A 22,173-nucleotide genomic window follows, 5' to 3' on the forward strand; every position below is an offset into this window, starting at 1 on the left:
ACTATCGCTTGTACTGGCACACAACCTCAGACCTGCTGACCTTGATCGAGGCTGATAACCAGAGTACCATCACCATCAGAACTGCCATCCCCCGATAAAGCTCGTGTTCATCCTACACTTTTGTGCCATGCATGGATTTCCAGCACACTGTTGGGCTACTGCATGGGGTGTGCCAGCCAAATTCTCGAAGGTTCTGGTGCAAGTCTTGGATGCACTCATGAGGCATGCCCATCAGCACATTTCCCTGTCCATCAACCAGGTGCAGGTGCACTCTAATGCAGGTTTTGACACTATTGCCCAGTTCCCCCATATCATTGCGGGACTGGATTGCACCCATGTGGCATTGGTGACCCCGCAGGCAGTGGAGCAGACATATTGGAACTGAAAACATTATAATTCCATGAGCATTCAGATGACAAGTGATGCCGATCTCACCATCAGCCACTGCTGTACCTGATTCAGAGGTGGCAAAAATGCACCATGATACTGAGGAACAACACTCTACCAGCTTACATGAACACTCACAGAGGACAGCATACCTTGCTTGTGGGTAAGTAGTCAATCTGCCAATGACATGCCACAGAGAAACACATGGATACTGGAATGAGAACATATGTGAGAAAACAACATGTCCATAATGAATTACTGAGAATACAATGAACGGCCATGGCCCAGACCTGACTTACCACAGAGTACTGCACAGTGACCATAGGTACCTCCAGAGGACATCCTGGCATGCAAGGAAGTAGACACACAATTATTCACAGCAAGTAAGGCCCCTTCCTAATCCAAGAAGCCATTCCCTGACAATTCATGGTCTTAGGGCAGTACATGGCTTAGCGCCATCGCCATAGTGTCAACTGCAGGGGTTATATCAGCAAATAGAAAAACACATGATGAATGATGCTGGACACATTGTGAATGACTGCAAGTGCACCTTACAGGTCTATTCCCCATCACTGCAATTGATGCATGGTGCGTCATCCACATTTACAGATGAGCACACATAGGCCACCTACATAATAGGACAATATACGCGTCCATCAACAGACAAACAGCTATGTGTAACACTGCACATCCTATTTGTTGTAGGTGACTCAGGCTATCGCAGTTACCCTGTTTGAGGACACCTGTTAGGAACCCTCGTACACTGCCTATAATGCGGCACACAGGAGGACCAGGACACACATTGAGAGCACATTTAACTGCTAAAAGCAAGATTTCAATGCATCCACCAGACTTGTCTCTGGAGGACAGCTCAAGGGCAACGTGCTCACCTTGGAAGCTAGACATCACAGAACACCACAGGTTTGATCCCCGGGTCCGCGCTTATAAACCTCTGGGTATTAAGCGTGTTATAAATAACCTATCATATCATATCATGTACAGCCCTGTGAAAGTTGGAAAAATTGTCATGATATGTCAATCCTGCAAAATATGTGCATACGATGGAACATTGAAATGTCTCCAGATGAACACTGCCCCCCCCCCACCTGCCTCTGATAATCAAGAAGTTGCAGGTGACAAAAGGCACACCAGGACATACATGGGGAGGTGAGAAAAGGATGCATTTTCCACCTGGACCTCAAGGATATTTTCTTGTTTTTATTACACACATATGCACCTCTCACACTATTGTTATCATACACTGAATGCACATACCTCACTTAAATTGATTAAACACTAAAAACATTACTGGACTCAACAGTGATTTAATCCATATATAAAAACCCATTTCCCCAACACCATTCCACTCCCCACACCCACATCCCCAATATCATCCTTCTCCCACACCCCCATCCCCATCCCTGTCATGCGACAGGCTACTTACAGAGCCATGTTCATCACCCACTTTGCCCTCTACAAGACAAGAACAGAATACCTTCACCACAAACTCACCGGTTAACAACCTTATAGTTTGTAGTTTGAAGTGTATTTCGCTTCTTTAGCACTTACTCCTAAGCACTTTACAAAAATTAATGAATTGGTTCAAATAAAGAAATGACAGCAGACAGAAATGACAGAGCAAGAACAAGGAAAACCAAACAGAAAGAACATGTAATGTTAATCTGGATCAGGATAATGAACGTCCAGAAAGTCTGCCCATCGCGGGACAAGTGAAGCCATTGCAGCCAGACAAAAAACAGAGACACAACATGGGTGTGAGGCAGGGCTAAACGTCAAAAAGTCATGTCATCCTGACTAGCCAGCTTCAACGCAAGTACTGATCAGCCAAATATGTTTTCCAGCAGAGTCTGTCGTATTGCACTGGAGGCCTGCCCCAAAGCTCTCCTAGGGATTTGAGCATAGGAGCGGAAGGAATTCAAAGTTCCCGTGGAGTTTAAAGGTAAGAGTGCAGCAGAACAGAGACTGAAAGGAAGATGAGAAGCATGTGCGTGCTTCTGCTAATCTGTGCAGCAAGTGGTAGAGCCCAGTTGCTCTTGCGTATCATGACCATACACTCTGCAGAGGTGCAAAATGAGGGAGAGCCACACTAGCCTCGACACTTGAGAGCCAGGTTGCTCTTGCAGCTCCAGCTTCCAAGATTATGAAGTGCTCTAGCCCTATTGCAGCCGTGACGTAAAGCCTAGGAGTGCATGTTCTTCACAATGGAGGATGTCTGGACTTCCAGAACTGAAGTCATTCCAGTGAAATCTAGGTTTAGCAACTCAGGCAGTTTGTCAAAATGGGTATCCATTTGACTTTCTTGAATTGTTCTGATGGAAATCCAGAGCTCCGGTCATCCAACCATTCATGAATGTTATTTTTCCAGGTCACGTTCAGCTCGCTGTAGCACAGAACGTTATTTTGTTCCTACACAGGTGGCATAGACTTTGTGGCCTTGACCCTCACATTTTGAACAGCTTTAGTTCCCAATGACATTGCAGTGAGAGCACCAGTCATCCACATTCTTCATGATTCCTTTGCAGACAGCACATTGCAGCCTTCCCGTTCCCTGACATTCTTTAAAGATTGTTTGTCCCAATCCAAGGCAAATCTCTCAGGCTTTCACAGAGGAGGTGTGCGGCACTTTGACATGTGCTTCTCCATCCTTGAACATTTCCAAAACAGGCACTGCTATATCCCATGGAAGAGGCGCATGACCATCCATTGAATTCACAGACTCTCCGTTTTAAGGGATATTTTTCCAGCTGGTGGTTCTTGCCTCGGTGAAGGTTTCAAGACGATATCTCTGTGTATTGAATGGCTGGAAGTCTTTCAAGAGCATGTGATTGGCAGAGAGGTGTTTGCATACTGGAGGAAGACTTGCTTGGCTGTGTCTTCTGATATGGGGGATATACTCTACTCCACTCCACATAAGGAGTAGGGACATCAGTTAGTGGAGAGGGAACAGGAGGATGTGGTTGCCATTTTCCATCTCTGCTGCTAACAGTAAGCCCTTTGTATCCTGGAAATTGATCAAACATCAGGTTAAGAGAAGGTGCAATAGCAACCCACACCACAGGTGGGTCTCTCATACCAATGGGAGGATACAGTCCTGTTGCAGTCTTAACAGGGGTGGGATACGGCTCTGGTGTGCTTGCATATGGTCCTGGTACACCTTTATGTGCAGGAAAAGCAGGAGCAAGCAACAGGTGACTTTTGGGTCCGTTGCCTGGTTAAGCAGCAGTGGATTTCTGCTCCATTGCTCTTGTGCCAATATAGACCAGTGATCAGGTACTGCACTCTTCCTTGTGATCCTTCCCTTCAAATCTATTAGAAAAGGGGGACCCTCCTTCTATGTCCATGCCCCCACAATCTGGAATGAAATTCCCATTAGCATCCACCACTTAGAGGCCACCGCTTATAGGATCACCTTGCCTTCTGGAAGGCCCTCAAGACCTGGCTTTTCCCCCTGCATCCTGAAGAACACAACCCACAAGTTACTTAACCACCTGTCAGATGGAATCAATTGACCCCTCATGAAATGTACTGAGCAACGGAGAGAATTAACTCCAGCAGACCCCAGGGCATAATCTGTGCCACATCTATGAAACCAAAAAAAAAAAAACAGCCAGGACACATGGGTACGTATTGCACTCCATGTTGATGGAAAATAGCTGAAGGCAGGACCACCCACCCGCACGCATCTGCTATCATGCACTATTTTAAGACATATCGCACAACACCTCAGTCTTAAGAATGCAGCTATATCCCAGGCCAACATTTTTGTCAAGCTGGGCCCATAATAAGTCTGCTGCACTTGCATACTCTACCGACTATCTCAGAGCACCCATCCACATGCCAACTCAACATGGGTAGCTAACAGGGACTTTGACACCCCTACTTACCCTTGTACTGGCTAAAATGCACACACACATTATAAACTCATTTGATGAATTTCCCATACGTTGGACTTCGGACCTCCTAGGGCGTTCACTTATAACGCTTTGATGCTATGCCAATGGGAAAAGGCACTTTACAAATGATAAATTACATTACATTACATAACCATGCCCTCCCCACTCCCACATCCCCAACACAATCCCCATCTCCTCACCCACATCCCCTACACCATCCACCTCACCACCTCACCCTTCCGACACTTGTGTGGTCTCTAGTCTGTCCCCTTTTTGTGTGGGGAAGTGAGCATGACTTGTTTGGTGCTGGGAGCACCTTGACAGAGTGGTAGCCACTGATCCCTCGGTCGGGTGGTCAACCCAAAACTACCAGTATCACTCACTAGAGTTTCTGCAATGTCATGTTGATTGCCCTGGCCATGGTCTCATCTGAGGCCGAGGTTTGCTCAGCCAGGTCCCTCACCCTCTGAATTACTAGGGTGTTACTGGCACTAGATTCTGCAGCACGCTGGCACAGATGTCAAGGAAAGTGGCCACCCAGCTGGTGGCACCCTGAACCACATCAAGCATCGCATTTCAGTGTCCCAAAGTTTCCTGGTAGATCTGATACATTGCCTCCTGCCATTCCTTAATTTGGGTGATGCGCTCCCAGATGGCATTCAATGTCCTGCACTGTCCCAGGAGACATATAGGGCTGCATTCCCTCAGTGCCACCAAGTTTGGTCTCTGTATCATGTACATGGCAATCTGAGTCCTCAGGTGTGTCAAAACAGAGGGCACAGCGAGATGACAAGGCAGAGGGGAGTCCCACATGGGTGATAGGCTTGGTATCTTGTGTGCCTTTTAGGAAACATGAAAGAGTGCATCAATACCTTGATGTACTAGGGTAGGATTTGCTGTCATGTGGTATGTTCACTCTGGGAGGTGTGCCTTGCTTGGACTGTGGAATCATGTGCTTCACTCTCGTACAGGGTCATGTGTGCCCATGTAGGGCAGGACCAATGTGGCTTGTGTATTCTGTTGTACGGTATGCTGATGGGTGCCCTGCTGGCTATTGTGGTGTGGTTGTGACATTAGGTGAGGCACAGTCTTCATGGGGGCATTGCAGCTACTTGTCTGTTGCACTGGTTGTTAGTTTGAGACTAACATCTAGTGGTGTTCATGGTTTGAAATGTGTTATGCATGTGGCACCAGTCTGGTTGATGTGTCTGTACATGGGTCCTTGGCATGCTGCAAAGGGGTGGTGGTAATGTGTCATGCAAATAGGTGACTGTCCTTGTTACTTGCTGTTCCATGTTAGTTGTATCCTACATCATGCCCTTGTCATACTACTTGGTTGGTGTTTCAGAGGGTTCCCACCTTTATGACTCATGATGTACTGACATGCGGTATCACATTGATGGCTGATGCATTCTCTTGGTTACTCTCGCTGGAATGTGTGGAAGTGTGTGTATGTCAACATGTCATTGGGGTTGCTAAGTAAAGGGCCCATAATTCACTCATGTACTCACCAGGGTCTTCCTGGCTGCTGGTTCTGACCTCTGCCAAACCAACACCCTCCTGGCACACCAAGTGGCTGATGTTGCTCACTGTCTCCTCCCATAGGGTCAGCTTATGTGGGTCAACTGTTCCTCCATCTGTGGTTGCTGTCTCCCGACGTTGGTTGGCAATGAGGTTGCAGATGTTTTGAGGTTGTTCCACCTCTTCCGCATTATCTCACTGTCACGTGGGACATGTCCAACAGCCAACACCTTGTCCCTGATCTCCGCCCAGATTGCGTTCTTGCATTGCAGGCTACTCTTTTTTTGTTGTGACCCATATAGCTCCTCTGCATGGGCAACCTGCTCCACAAGAACGGTGAGGAACTGCTCTGGGAACCTTTGTTTCCATTGGCAGATTTCAAGGACCTTCCCATTGCCTTTTCCTCCAGACGTGGTTTGGCTTTCCTCTAGGGATGGATGGCACTCCTTTCTAGTAGATTTTCAATGGATTGTGTTTCTGAAGAGGGCTGCGGTTGTGCTTCTGGTTCTGTCGATTACACTATTTCCACCAGCGGTAATTCACCAATGTTAATTCCGCCGGCAGTAATTCTTCCGACATTTATTCCTCCGGCTGTAATTGCACTGGCGGAATTAATGCTGAATGTGCAGCGGTAACTGTAATTTCCACACAATTCTCACAGAATTGCCATTGAGGTTGAGTTTTCGGTGGAAATTCCACCAGCAAAATTAACATTACTGCAGATGTGTCGTGCCCACCTTCTTATGATTCAGTGGACATTCTGCCGGACACAACAGCGTCATCCTTACCACCGACCTAGTAAATGAGGCACAGTGCCTAACACTAGTTTGGCATTCTTCTCCACCTACAAACCCCATACAATGTTTTATCCTTCATCTAAAAAACACACATGGGCCTAAGACTTATTCCGTGTTTTCCCTCTGACAAAACATACATGTGCCTATCACAGATTTGTTTTTACAAAAAGGAGAAAAGGTACAACAACCTAATCTGGTAAACAACTCATCTGTCTAAGATGTGGTGTTTAGAAATGACCTATAACCATTGGTCCAGAAAAAATAGACTTGGTACACAACATACGTTTGTAAATGTGATCATTGTAATTATCTTTATCAAAATCAATAAACCACTACTAAAGATTGTTTTCTAAAAACCAATAAATCAAAATGTAACCCACATGGTGCGTATAAAATCTACCTATTGGGATAAATTACACCAACAATTCACAACATATAATGAGTAAACAGACACAGGACAATTACAACACATTATGCATTTAAACAAAGTGTCAATTCCCAAAAAAACATATCTCGACATGTTTCAGTTCTTTTACAGCTTCTTAATGCTTGAACTTTCTTCAGGGGAAATGTTACAACACAGCTTTCACCACCATGCTATCACAGATTTGGCATTCACTCTCAACTTTACAGCACACATATATGGGGCTCATTATGAGTTGGGCGGTTTACAATAAAAGTGGGGGCAACTTTTACTGTACCACCGAATTATGACCTAGTGGTAATTCCGCAAGTGCAATAAGCCTTGATGGAATTAGCACCGGCAGAATTACCGCCAACACAGGGCTGAATCAACCCCAGCACTAATTCTGCCAAGGAAATGACCTTCCAAATACAAAACGGTATTTCCACCATTTTACAAGTAGAAATGTGCTGTAATTCCTCAAAAAACAGAGTGCAGTTACCTCCACCATAGAGGTTCCAATAATTACACCACAGGTGCACCCAACCCACTCAAAAAGGGTACATAAGGCATCAACCTTTCCCAAACACAGTTTCCAAGACCCTGCTACCACTAGCTGGTGTTAATTGGGACATGCAGCTACTCCAGCTCCACATTCAGCTGCAGAGGCAGGAAGATCAGCACAGGGTGCAGAGAGGAGGAGGAGATGCCATGTAAGGCAAGGGCCCATACCCCGGGTCAGGCCCTCACCATGGACCTTGACAGACAACCAGCTGATCACCCTGTACCGTCTGAACAGGGAGACCATAATTGAGCTGCTCACACTAAACCAGGATGACGTAGAGAGCAGGATCAACATAAAAACAACAGAACCACAGCAGCTGAAGCTTGTGTCCATCCTAAATGCCTGGCAGCTGGGACCTTCCTCCAGTACACAGTGGGTATGCTGCATGGCATGTCCCAGCCCACACTTTCCAACATTATGGTGCAGGTGCTGGAAGCCCTCCTGTGCCATGGTTCCATGAAGGCACATTTTTAAGAAGTAGCCCACATGCCAAATGTCATTGCTGCCCTGGACTGCACCCATGTGGTGTTGATGGCCCCCTAGACTCTAAAGTGGTATATTGCAACCGGAAGCAGACTCACTCCCTCAATGTCCAAGTCACCTGCAATCCAGACCTCTTCATCACACACTGCTGTGCCCACTTCCCCAGTTCCACCCACAATGACATGGTCATGCAGAACATCACGCTGCCTGGATACAAGGAGAGGCACAGAAGGCATCGGACATGGATATTGCGTGAGTACAAGTGCCATCACACAGTTATCTCACAGACCTACTGAAAAGCTATGTGAAAGTGGGTACATAGCCACAACTGAACAATGCATGCCCTGACAAATCCCTGTACATGCAGGACCTTCACTCACACTGCACAGATGACAGCCTACAACCCACAAGGCTTGGACACGATAGACAATACTATATGAAGTCACCAATGCATATTGCCCAAACAGGATAACAACACACACAAATGACTACATGCACCACAATGCAACATTGCACATCCCTATTCATCAAACAACATAGTTCAACACTGTGCCAAAGGAATGTAACATTGGCAGTAGTAATGCCATGTACTCAGGTACATGAAGCCATCATGCAATAGACACAAACAACACAAACCTGCAGAGGTACAACTAACCAACCATCCGGGGACATTCATGAGAAAAATGCACAGGCCCAACACAAGCATCAGGGCATCCTGCCATGACAAGCACATACCCTGAAATCAACAACTGCTGGCCGTGAGCCGTGTGAATGTGCTGTTACACAACAATGCAAATACTGAGTGATTCCACATATAAGTACTGTGATTATCAGACATGTTGTGGGACAATACTGGTATAATGCATGCCAAGAATGTCTATCAACACGCTGTAAAAGGCAACACATCCACAATGCTCTGTGACTGACACTTATGCCCTTAGCCGTTGCTAGTGCCTCTGGATACCTCCAGCTACCATGGCTAATGACTCCTGTGTGGGTTCCACAGGAGGTGGCCTTCAAAAAGGCACATGTCCGGACCAGGCTCTGCATTAAGCAGACCTTTGGCCTGTTTTAGACGTGTTTTCTGTGTCTTTACTGGACGGAGGGGTATTGATGTAGAGGCCAGAAAAGGTTGAACAAATTATTCTTTTCTGTACCATGCTGCACAGCCATTGCTTCAGGCGGAATGTCCATGTACCCCCTGATACGGACATGCCACCCGCAGAAGAGGAGGAAGCACTGCCTGTGGGTTATGCACTGCCATGCAGTGGGCGGGAAGAGTGCAGGGATGAATGTCTGGTTTGTCAAGAACTGATTGACGATTTTCTATTTAGCACATTGATATCCACATGCTATGCACCACTGTAAATATTGTCAAGTCATTAAATTGAACACATGTACACAATAAGGAATGTCCTAGCATTGTTTCAAGGGGACTGTTATTTAATCTTGAAATGTTCAAACACCCTCCTCCTCTCCTCCCCCTCCCAACAACAACATCCCCAACACACCCTCCCCCTAATTCCCCTCCCCAGAATGCACCCCAAAAGTCCCCCTGCCATGTCTGTGCCTATATACAAATGTACAGTCATTTGCATGGCCTCTTCCCCTTACTAGTCTCCTCCAGCACCTTTAGAGTCAGATTGCGTGTGGAGCGGTGCTGGGCAAACTTCCCTCTGTGGGGGTAAAAGAGATGGACGGCTATGACTCAGGCCCCTGGATGTGTTGCATCATCAAGAGCATGCTGGCCTGCTTTGCCTCAGCAAAGGCCAACATGATCTCTGTCATCCCCGGCACCGTCTGCCCGACGACAGTCAGGTCGGCAGATGTTTCAACTTACTGTCATCTTTCCCACTCTATGGCCCTCACAATCCTCCATGAGGTCCCATGCACACAGTCACTGGATTGCCTGAAGGTGTTGGACCTGTGTGTCTGCAAGGGTCTCGAAGCGCATCTAGTGTGGCTCCATTGTGCGCAGCCGCCTCAACATGGCCTCCTATGAAGTATGGAGTATGGATGGAGGGCTATGGGGAGGACTGGGGCTGGTGCAGGGTGAGCCATGTGACCTGCCATCAGTATCACCCTCTGACTCCTGGCCCTGGAGGCCAAGTGGCTGGGTGTCCCATTAGGGTGATGAGGAGATCTCTTGGGCCAGGTGGGTGGGTGCATGCACAGTGACATCTGCGTCCCTGCTGGCATCTGGCTTTCCTGTCACAACCACAGTGGCCGGCTCTTGGGGTGCAGTTGCAGGTGCAGTACCTCCAGCTGGGGCTTTATCACTGCCATTGTGTGCTGTGCCGGTGCTGGCAGGTGTGGCACTGCTGGGCCCTGGTGTTACAACCCAGCTTGTTCTCTTTCTCTTCCCATGGCTGGGCAGTGCAGGGGTGGTGGTTGTTGTGGTTGCCCTGGAGGCCTGGACATGGGATGTCAATGGGCCTGTATCTTCCTCCTTCTTCTGATTTGCCTGTGAACCTGTTTGAAGAACAATCACATACTGCTATTCATCATGCTTACTTGTATGTGGGCTTGCTAGTAACACACACTATATGGTGGAGGGCCAATGTGTTCTGAAGGATATGGTCATGATGCAGGCCAATGCATATGGCCACAGCAAGGTGGGGGTAGTGTGTGCTGAGGGTCTCAACCCCATTGACATGTGCTCTTTGCCTCTTGTGCTGCCAGGGAGACCTGTACATATGGTTGTATTGGGGATCCATTTTGGCACTTGACCTTTCTTAGCACACATGGGGGCATGTGCTGCCTTGCCCATTCATATTGCTGTGTATGGGTAGGTCCACAGTTGCCTACCTACCCCTGAATGTAGTGCCTGCCTTAACCCTGGCAGCCACCGACTGATGTCCCCAGTGCCAGTGTGGCACAAAATATGTGGTTGCTGTGCCACGACAGCATTGGGCAGCCTTGTAGACCCATGCTGGTGTAGCATGGGTGCCCTATTGCAAAGGGAAGCACCCAGCTCCCCTGCTGGAGTGCGGAGTAGATGATTTTAAATGAGCAATTGTGCCATACCAGCATGGGATAGCCTTGCTGGTATGGCAGCAGTGCTCAGTTGAATCACGGGGGCTGGGTGTTTTCCATTGCAATAGGAAGCCTTCACCATGCCATCAAGGGGGAGCCCTTGTAAAACCACTCCAAGTTGGCGCGTCAGGGGGGCTGTGGTGGCGTGATGGGCAACTGCCCGGATCGTCCATACCTGAACCTGGCCCTGCTTGGATACGCATTGGGTGTTGTTTCCTTTGGGTGCATTGCCATGTGGAGGCATCTCCCCCTGTCCATTGGGGCCATCTATGCTGAGAGACCCATGCTTGGAATGGTCATTTGGTCAGTGCATAGTCAGGGGACGTCAAACTCAAAGTTTGGACTTGGCTGCTGCCTCTGCACTCCCCACTCCTTCAATCCTTTCCATGTGGAGGATGGAGCTGGCCTTCTCCTCCCTCATGGTCAGGACAAGGGAGTCAACGGTGCCACTTCCTATGGCCAATAACTCCTACCTGTGTCTGGTCAGGAGGCTGCATACCCTGGTCTTGAGGTCATTCCACCTCTTCCTGCAGTCCTCCACATCCCGTGGGACTGTGTCCACGTCTGGGACCTTATCACAGATTGCCAACTAGATGGCTGTCTTTCAATGCACCAATGTTTTCCGGTGCTTGGAGGCATATCGCTCATCTGCATGGGTTATAGCCTTGTCAGCAAGGACCTGCAGCCCTGCCTCTCTGAACATATGCTTCCTCAACCTCTTGTCAGGCATCTACCCCTTTGATTTTTCCCGTCACATTGTGCGCCTCTCCTGTGGGTATGGATGGCTACAGGAAGTGGTGGATTAAGGGTGGATTGTGTTTTTGAAAAAAGCCACGGCTATGCTTCCCGTTCCAGCAATAATGCTATTTCCACTGACGGTAATTTTGCCGGCAGAATTTACACTGGTCGGATTTGCGCCAACTGTATGGTGGTAACTGTAATTTCGATGAATACGTGTGGAATTACCATTGTGGACTTAGTTTCGGCAGTAATTACAGTGGACGAAATGACCATTACCGCCATTAGTAAATGTGCTCTCCTGCCAAGTTGAAATACAGCGTTCATTCTGCCTGACACCACAGCGGTAATGGTAACTACTGCTGTATAACTGCCCTACTAATGATAAGCCCCATAGACCCAGCACTACTGTATCATTCTCACCAAGTAAAAACAAACATGTGTGCCTAACGCTGCACTGTCATTCTCACTTGGCTACAAAATTCCTTTGAGGTTATTACTGTTTTGGCATTCTGATTCACCTGGACATGTACCTAACACTGCTTGTTTTCACTGGTTTGGTGTACTCCCTCTCTGCCCACAACTCATGTGTCCTCCTAAAACCACACCTTTGTACTCTAATTCTCTAATTCCCTATCTTTATCTAGGCCCTATTATCAATGTAATTGTACTGTAACGCACACTTTCGCTAATCATAATCCTCAGCTATTATCTTCTCTAGCCAAACAAATTGTCTTCACTAACAAGATATAGGTATAACTCCTACCTCTTCAAACACCAACCAACCAATTAGTTTATCGAGTTTCTAATCAGTTGCCTGAGAATCGAAACTCATTTAAAATTCACAATACAAGCTTGCTCAAACTGAAGTGCAAGGACTTCTTTCCTGCACTGCATTGGAAATGCAGATGTACTGATGTATGTTAGATGGTATTCCAACAGAATGATGGTTTTATACTTTTTGGGGGCCATTATGACTCTGGCGGTAGCCGTGGCGGTAAATACTGGCACGTCTGCCACCGGAGTCATGAATTTTCCGGCACCCAGGAATGGGCAATTACCGGGGCGTTAGAACCCCGGCGGACAGGGTAATGGCCCATTCCCGGGTGCTGAAAAATATTTAAATTGTGATGAAACTCTCCTTCGTACAAATGCGCCAGATTGTATCTATTAATGTATCCAGAATTTAGTTTTATTCTCACATTGATTCCGAACCATTCTTTTTTATATTGTCATATGCCCTTTTTGGTAACGCGTATTTTGGCAAAACAAATTTGCCTTTATCAAACCAGGGCTAAATAATGCATAAACCAATTACAAATGAAACATTATCATTGATGAACAAATCAATTGTTGTGATAGTAAAATATACCATTCATCGTCCAAATAAAAAAAAGAAACATTGTTAAACAACATAAATTTTGATGAGAGACAGAGATTAAGAAGGATGGGTGAAGGTAAAGGAATTTGCAGGAGGAATGCAAAAAAGAGAGACAAACAAAAATAGGAATGAATGCCTTTTCATTCACTTGTGATTTGCTAGAACATACTAATTTGGTATCGGCATATCATCGGTCTCATGTTACTAATAACTGGCATCACATGCTTATCCCAACTGTATTCTGTGAATTATCTGGCTAACACTCTATTGTGTCAGTGAAAGAACCAAGAAACAAAACCATTGGCCCAACTGTCTGTGATTGTGAAGCTAACGTTTTACTATTGGTTGTTCACATGTGATTTGTACATCTTCGTCCCCATGTGAGTAACTAGCACATGCTGATTTCATATCATTATATAATTGATCTTGTGTTGCCAATAACTAGCATCAATTGTTTATCCAAACTTATTCTTAGGTTTCATATGAATTTGTGAATTACGTGGCTAGAAACTACACCATTGTCCCAATTATCAGTGATTGCGCCGCTTGCGCTTTACTAGTGGTGAACCATTACCTGTTAGCTTGATACACATAGGGTGATGAACTTCCGTCTTTCCTTGCCATAATAACTGGGTTAATTATGGGTTAAATCCCTGAAGAAAAAATCACGCCTATTATCTAATATAGCCCAGATATTTTAGTTGTGCGACAGTATAGAACAAACTAATGATCATTAGTATAAGCCTATTATGGACGCATCCAAAACTAATCATACGTCCATAATAGGCATATACTAATGATCATTAGTTTGTTCTATACTTATGAGCCTAACTGGTTAATATTCTAACACTCGTCTTTAGACTTTTCGAAAGATCGCATATATGTCACACTTGAATATTGTGCATGCTGTCTATTTAACTTGCTGTTTTTAAAAAATGTACATGCTCGCGTTTCTTTATGCTTGCACGGCTGTACTGTATCTGCCGTCTTTTTGGTAAACAATTACGTACTTGTTCGCATAGATGGACAAAAGCCAAAAGTAAATCTCACCTTGCAGGTGGGGCTCCTGCGCCTCTTCAATAAACCTGCGCTCTCTTTGAGATGCTGCTTTTAAATGAACCTGAATGGTTTGTTGTTGACCAGCGTCATGGCAATATCTGGTCCTTTCTTTGTTGCTATGATCTTGTCGGCCATCTTTTGGGACGAATAGTATACAAATAGATAAATGACCTTATATGTGGTCCTGTACTCGTTTTTGGCCGGTGCCAAAGATTGATCATTTGCTCTAGTTCACCAACAATGTTTGGTTGTGGATTGGATGGTAGCTTCTCGTAGCAATCTGGGGTGGCTAAGTGTATGACCGTATATGTGGTCCCGTACTCGTTTCTTACAATTAAAGCTCTATTTAACGGAATTAGCTAACAATACATTTATAAATTGATCCTGTTGCTTAAATATTTTGCAACGGGGCATCATATTAATTAACTTCCAAGTGCTTGTAGAATGGATACGCATCGTGCAATCTGTCCATGTGACATGGACTTATTTTAACCTGCTAATTGAGTCCCAATTATGTTGAGAGATATATATTATACCTAACTTTTGATTTGTGTGACTAGGGTACCAGCAGTCATTTCAATAACAGTAAACAATAACAGTAAAAAACATGTTTTGTATATGGTACATTATTTTTGGTTCTCTATTTCTATATTTATTGCTAGTTTTTTCTCCATATTTTCATATTAATGCAATCATAACTACAGCGTGCTGAGAATTATATCCAACATGTTATACTGTCAATGGTGTAGGGGGTGTGTAGACCTGTCACGTGCCCATATAAACAATCATAGTTTGGAACCTATGTTTACTTATATTGTGATTTAATTAAATTGCACATTGTCTTGTTCATAACATTTCACTGTCAGTATTTAAACCAAATTTAAGGGCTTGGAAATGACAAATAAGTCTTGCTTCTGATTGCCGTAATGCCACCTGTAGGTTACCACCTGTCCTGCCAAGCCTTTCTTGTTTCAGACCAATGAATTTGAAGTCTTTTTTGTCTGCCATTTGGTGCTCCTTTTGCCAATGTACAGCTAATGGCAAAGACTGATTTTGGCTGCCAGAGCCTGCTACATGTTCTCGAATGCGAGTCCGGAGTTGTCGAATCGTGCTTCCAATATATATTTTTTGATAGATACATATGATAGCATACACCACATGTTTAGTCTTGCAGTTAATATTTTCTCGGATGGTCATGTGGTTTCCATAGCCATCTTGAAACTTGGTGCTGGTTCATACGCATACGGACACATTGAGCAAGTCCCACATTTTCTGAAACCAAAAATGTCTGGTGTGAACCAATCTGATGACTGGTTTCTGCTTATGTTTGGGAGCAATGACGGATTTACATAATTGCTTAGTGTTTTAGCGCTTGTGAACACTATTTGCGTTCTTTTTTGCGTAGACAAAGTTAGATGAGGATCTAATTGTAATAAATGCCAATTTCAGTTCAGTATTTTCCTGATCTCGGAGTGGTCATGTGAATATGTTGTGATGAACCAATTTTGATCTTGTCTTGAGGTCTATATCTGTCATGGATCTTGGTACCACTTTGAGACAGATATAGAACTCAAGACAAGATCAAAATGTATACCACAGATGGCACCTGAGAATGTTATCGATGTCTCCCATAAAGCGGTCCTCAATGACAAACAACAACTAGCCTGCAAAACCAAAACCAGCAAAAAGACCTTTCATAACCTAAATCAATGGGAAAGAAGGGCATTGGATAACCTGAAGAAAGACAAAAGTATAGAAATAAAAGAGGCGGACAAGGGGGGAAATATTACAATCATGAATCGGTTGGACTATTTAACCATGGCTTATCAACACTTAGCCACCCCAGATTGCTACGAGAAGCTACCATCCAATCCACAACCAAACATTGTTGGTGAACTAGAGCAAATGATCAATCTTTGGCACCGGCCAAAAACGAGTACAGGACCACATATAAGGTCATTTATCTATTTGTATACTATTCGTCCCAAAAGATGGCCGACAAGATCATGGCAACAAAGAAAGGACCAGATGTTGCCATGACGCTGGTCAACAACAAACTATTCAGGTTCATTTAAAAGCAGCGGCTCAAAGAGAGTGCGGGTTGATTTAAGAGGCTTAGGAGCCCGACCTGCAAGGTGAGCTTTATGTTTAGCTTTTGTACATCTTTGCGAACAAGTACGTAATTGTTTACCGAAAAGACGGCAGATACAATACAGCCGCGCAAGCATAAAGAAACACAAGCATGTACATTTTTTAAAAACAGCAAGTTAAATAGACAGCATGCGCAATATTCAAGTGTGACATATATGTGATCTTTCGAAAATTCTAAAGACGAGTGTTAGAACATTAACCAGTTGGGCTCATAAGTATAGAACAAACTACTGATCATTAGTATAAGCCTATTATGGATGTATGATTAGTTTCGGATGCACTTTTCTTTCAAGACCATTTTAACACAGTCGCACAACTAAAATATCTGGGCTATATTAGATAATAGGCGTTATTTTTTCTTCAGGGATTTATCCCAGTTATTACGGCAAGGGCAGACGGAAGTTCATCACCCTATGTGTATCAAGCTAACAGGTAATGATGGTTCAACCACTAGTAAAGCGCAAGCGGCGCAATCACTGATAATTGAGCCAATGGTGTTGTTTCTAGCCACGTAATTTACAACTTCATATGTAACCTAACAATAAGTTTGGATAAACAATTGATGCTAGTTATTGGCAACACAAGATCAATTATATGATGATACGAAATCAGCCTGTGCTAGTTACTCACATGGAGACAAAGATGTACAAATCACATGTGAACAACCACTAGTAAAACATTAGCTTCACAATCACAGAGAGTTGGGCCAATCATTTTGTTTCTTGGTTCTTTCACTGACACAATAAAGTGTTAGCCAGATAATTCATAGAATACAGTTGGGATAAGCATGTGATGCCAGTTATTAGTAACATGAGACAAATGATATGACGATACCAAATTAGTATGTTCTAGCAAATCACAAGTGAACGAAAAGGCATTAATTCCTATTTTTGTTTGTCTCTCTTTTTTGTATTCCTCCCGCAAATTCCTTTCCCTTCACCCATCCTTCTTAATCTCTGTCTCTCATCAAAATGTATGTTGTTTAACAATGTTTCTTCTTTTTATTTGGACGATGAATGGTATATTTTACTATCACAACAATTTATTTGTTCATCAATGATAATGTTTCATTTGTAATTGGTTTATGCATTATTTAGCCCTGGTTTGATAAAGGCAAAGTTGTGTTGCCGAAACACGTGTTATCAAAAAGGGCATATGACAATCTAGAAAAGAATGGTTCAGAATCAATGTGATAATAAAACTAAATTCTGGATACATTAATAGATACAATCTGGCACATTTGTACGAAGGAGAGTATCATCACAATTTCAATTTTTAAGAGGTGGGGGCGTAACCTCTATTTCTCCTGCCAAATGCGACGCAATTAACATTACTTTGCGAATCTAATGTCAGGTCGCAGAATGTGAAGGTCGGCGTCAAACCACCCCATCCAGTTTTCAGCTGAAAAATATTACTCCCCATTCCCATGTGAGTCCCAGTGGGACTCAATTATTGATACACAAAGATGTTGATTCTGTTGTAGAGAGCTGTTAGTGGCTTCTTGTACAGACTGAATATGAATGGTGATTGGTTGGAGCTTTGAGGATTTAGCCGATGACAAGACAGCCCATTTATCTGAAAGGGCTTTAATGCTTATTCTGATGACCTTTACCAGGAAGGGAAGGTTATAGATCAGAATGTAGTTTGAAAGGCTTCTCGGTCTAAATTATTTTGTTTTTAGAAGTTGTATGATAAGATGTCATATGATAGGATATGATATAATAAGTCATTTAAAATGCACCTGTACCTAGTGATTCTAGGCGCAACAAGACAAGGGAGGGAAGACAGAGGGAAGCCAAGACGAATGATCTTAATAGGCCTTGTGTCCTTCAGATCATGCAAGTGTGAGAATGATAAGTGCAGGGGAGAGGCAGGGAGGAGTGCAAGGGATATGGGTGGGGAAAACAGGGCAGCAATGCTCTGAGTAAGTGCAGCCAGGTCAGTGCGGCTCTGGGTAGTGCAAGGAGACAGGGTAACTGTATGGTTACAGTTATAGCCCCTAAGCAGATGGTTGGCCCGCAGACAGTGCAATGGTGACTGATCAAGAAATAGCCTGGTATCCAGTAAGATTCTGAGGGTGGCCAAGCAGCCAGTCGGTACAGCAGACAGGTAGGTCAGGCAGGTCCGAAGGGGAGGGACAGAGAAAAAGCAGAGGGGAAGAGGAAAGTGTTTAGCTGCTTCCGGAACTTCAAGTGGTCTGGCTCAAGTTTGATGGGGGCAGGAAGGTCATTCCAGAGGGAGGCACCTGCAGAGAAGTGAGGTCTACCCCCACTCTCTTCCCCGATAAGCGTTTTGTAAGAGAGCATTCAATGCAGTGCGGGCCCTGGCCCCACTAAGCTTTGTGGACAATGCAAAGGGTCTTGAACTTGATCCTTGCAGACACCGAAAGACAGTGGAGAGATTTTAGAGCTGGAGAGATACGGTCTTTGCGCTTGAGGCCAAGGATATATCTCACAGTCTTGTTCTGGATTAGTTGCAGAGGGCGAAGAGTAGAGGAAGGCAGATTGAGAAAGAGGATTGTGCAGTAGTCTAGCCTAGAGAGAACCAGGACTCTGGAGACAGAGAGCTTCTGGGGGAAAGTGAGAAAGGGAAGAGTCCCTTTGAGGAGGTGCAGCTGGTAGTAGGACTTCTTCGCGGCCTGCAAGATGTGAGCAGAGAAAGAGAGAGTGGAGTCCAAAATGACACCAAGGATGTTTGCTTCACAAGGAAGGCAAAGAAAGAGGGCCCAAGGCGGGCAGCCATAGTGAGAGAGGTATGGGTAGAAACAGGGGTAAGTGCCCTCTTTTTTGTTGTCGGGGGGCCTAACTTGTGAGGGACAAATCAGTTAGAACAAAATGCAGGTGAGAAACAGGCTAGCCCACACTTTAAAATACAGAAATTAATACATACAATACATCACACTTGTACTAACCTCACAAAACCGATGTTTAGTCACCCTTAAAGTGTTTGTACTAGTTGAGTACATCAGAATCATTGTTAAATTTTGTTCTACCTGTTTTAATTTCAGTATATTATGAATAAACATTTGTTTTATCAGATTGTGACTATTACCTGCTGTATAAAGACTGATTAATCAATACATCTGCGCAACTGTGGTTCACTACCAGTACCTAACAGTGTCAAAGGGATGGGCAGCCTGTTTCTCACCTCATGTTGTTCTAACAGAGTGAGAGAGGGACAGCAGGAGCAGGGATCCCAATGAGAATGAGAATGATCTCCATCTTACTGGCATTAAGGCAGAGATCGTTGGAGGCGCACCAATCCTGAATCGCGGATAGACATTCAGGAATGAGTGAAAGAGGAGAGGAAGCTGAGGGGAGCATGAAGGAAAGCTTAGTGTCACCCGCATAACACTGAAAGTTAGAGGAGAAGGAAGAGATCATGTGGGCCAAAGTGCCCAAGTAGAGATTGAAAAACCAGGGTGAGAGGATAGAGACCCGGGGAAGAGAGAGAGATGGTGGAGAGAAAGGGACCAAGTTGGAACTGGGAGGGGCGGTGCAAGAAGGAAGTCAACCAATACAGGTCCTGATTTGTGATGCCAAGGTTCTCACGTAGTCGATTGATCTGTATGGTGTGGTTGACTGTGTCAAAAGCAGAGGAAATATCACGGAGGATGAGGACAGAAGGAATGCTGGAATCAAGGTTAGAGAGTAGATCTTCACAGGTGTTCAGGAGAGCAGGTTCAGAGTGTCTGGCAGCTATGAAGCAAGACTGATGGTCATGGAGACAACCAACATATTCAGTGATGAAGATAAAGCTGAGAGATGGACAGCTTTTCCAAGAGCTTGCCCAGGAATGGAGGGATGGAGATCGGTTGATAGTTTCCCAGGCAGTAGGATCCGCAGAAGGTATCTTGGGGTTTGGCCGGTGTACAGGGGAGTGCTTAGGGGGAGAGGGGAACGTTCCAGTGGCGGAAGAGTGATTACAGAAGTTGGCATATACTATGGATTTTGAGAGATGTATTATTAGCCCCTTATTAGAGTTAAGTGTTGAAGATAAAATATTATGATGGTGGAGGGGAGGGTATCTCCTTCACTTGTGGAATGTGTGAGGATGGAGGATGTTGAGTGTTTTTTCAGTTGAGATTGACCTGAGACCTGACGATTTTGTTACAGCCCATGCAGGGTTTGTCAGTGGTGCAGAGGTAGAAAAGTCATGCAGTCAATATGTGCCCTGGGGTTGGTTTATATTAAAAAGGAAGTTACATATTTTGTCAAATATTTCCAATGATTATGGAATTGGTGGTCCTCTGCTCCTTTCAAAATATGATAGTATGAAAAGAATCACTAAATTGACAATGAAAAGGGTACACATAATTACATGACTGCACAGAGTCAAACACATTTGTATCTATCATCAAATCAAAGAAAACCAGAGAACGTGCCCTGTTCTGAGCTGGGGTTGGCTGACAAAATTGTGTAATTGGTATTTTAAATATCTTCTATGATGCACTACATGCTTCAAAGTCTACCTCAGAGTGTGTGAAGTTGACGTGCTAAACTCAAGCTTTAATGGCAGTGTATCAGTCTCAGCAGAACTTTGATCTCATTAGGAAGTGGCTGGGGTAAGGAGAAGGAAAAGATGATCCAAGATAATATTATAAGCTCCTTATGATGAAGAGTATATCTTTTGAAAAGGGAGCATTCCCTTTCTTTTCTTTATCGTTATGTAGGGTTTTGGCCAATATTTTAAGAATCATCGATGTGCTAGAACTACAAAACTAGGGCATTGTTAACTTGTTGAAACATTACACTTCAAATCTTTGTTTAAGCTGGTATTTTCTGTCCATTTTAGGGCCGGTTTTTTGTAAAGTGAGCTCCAAGATGGAACTCAATACAGTGACGCTGTTACTGCTGATCATCTGTCTATCCTGCGTGATTGTTTTTCGATTAAGTAAAGGGGTGAGCAAACTTGGACAACTGCCACCTGGCCCAACTCCACTGCCTTTTATAGGCAACTTGCTGAATATGAAGACAAACAACATGGTCAAATCGCTCAACAAAGTAAGTCAAATGAAATCTATCAGTTTGTCTGTTGTTTATTGTTTGCCTTTATAATGAGATTTGGAATATAACTCGTTTAATTTCAGTATGGCATTTAATACATCATTACCAACAACCACACTCTCTCTAATGCACAATATAAACCCCAGATTTGAATTTTTTTGTTCCAACCTATATACTAATTTCAATTTAAAAACCTCTCAATTTCTGTTTTCGCTTCCCCTTCCTTTACAGGCCAGAGACCCTGACTAACAAACAGTGTGAGTATCACAAAACATGAATAAACCAGTGATTGCCTGGTCATTAAAAATCCCTCAAACATACACCAAAGGTTTGAGGAGCACAAAATAAACTTCACAGTTCTGAAAGAACCATATTTTCTTTAGACAAACCTACTTTTTCACTAGATAGTCTGCTGTCTGAAGGTTTTAAGTTGTTCACAAAAACAGTTATGGGTGGAGAGCCAGGTTGCTAAGCAATCAATACCATCTAAACAAAACCATATAATACTTCATATCTAACTTCTTTCTGAACCCAAATACAACAATCACTATGATGGATGAATATCATTCCTCAGGCCCAGCAAGATGTTCCCAGATAAAAAGTCAGGACCACTTTAGTGGTTGGCATCCTGAAAACATATCACCAAATCATGCTAGTAGGAGACTACCGGAAAGCCTCTCCAACTTCAAGAAAACTGAAACCTACAATTAAAGCCAGAAACCTGTGATTTAA

At 44.3% G+C, this 22,173-nt stretch overlaps 1 protein-coding gene and 1 pseudogene across 1 annotated transcript in view; one reads left to right on the plus strand and one right to left on the minus strand.

Annotated features, from left to right (window-relative positions):
• Positions 1 to 2,661: 2,661 nt before the first annotated feature.
• LOC138567793 (protein SSUH2 homolog) lies at positions 2,662 to 3,229 on the minus strand (annotated as a pseudogene).
• An 18,029-nt stretch (positions 3,230 to 21,258) lies between these two features.
• LOC138566785 (cytochrome P450 2F2-like) overlaps positions 21,259 to 22,173 on the plus strand; it is a 541,781-nt gene continuing 540,866 nt past the window's right edge. Inside the window, exon 1 of the mRNA XM_069644435.1 lies at positions 21,259 to 21,438. Coding sequence (XP_069500536.1) covers positions 21,259 to 21,438 — 180 coding nt within the window. The remainder of the gene's footprint in view (positions 21,439 to 22,173) is intronic.

Source organism: Ambystoma mexicanum, chromosome 2p, assembly GCF_040938575.1.
Source record: "Ambystoma mexicanum isolate Mex_15411 chromosome 2p, UKY_AmexF1_1, whole genome shotgun sequence".
Lineage (NCBI taxonomy): Eukaryota > Metazoa > Chordata > Amphibia > Caudata > Ambystomatidae > Ambystoma > Ambystoma mexicanum.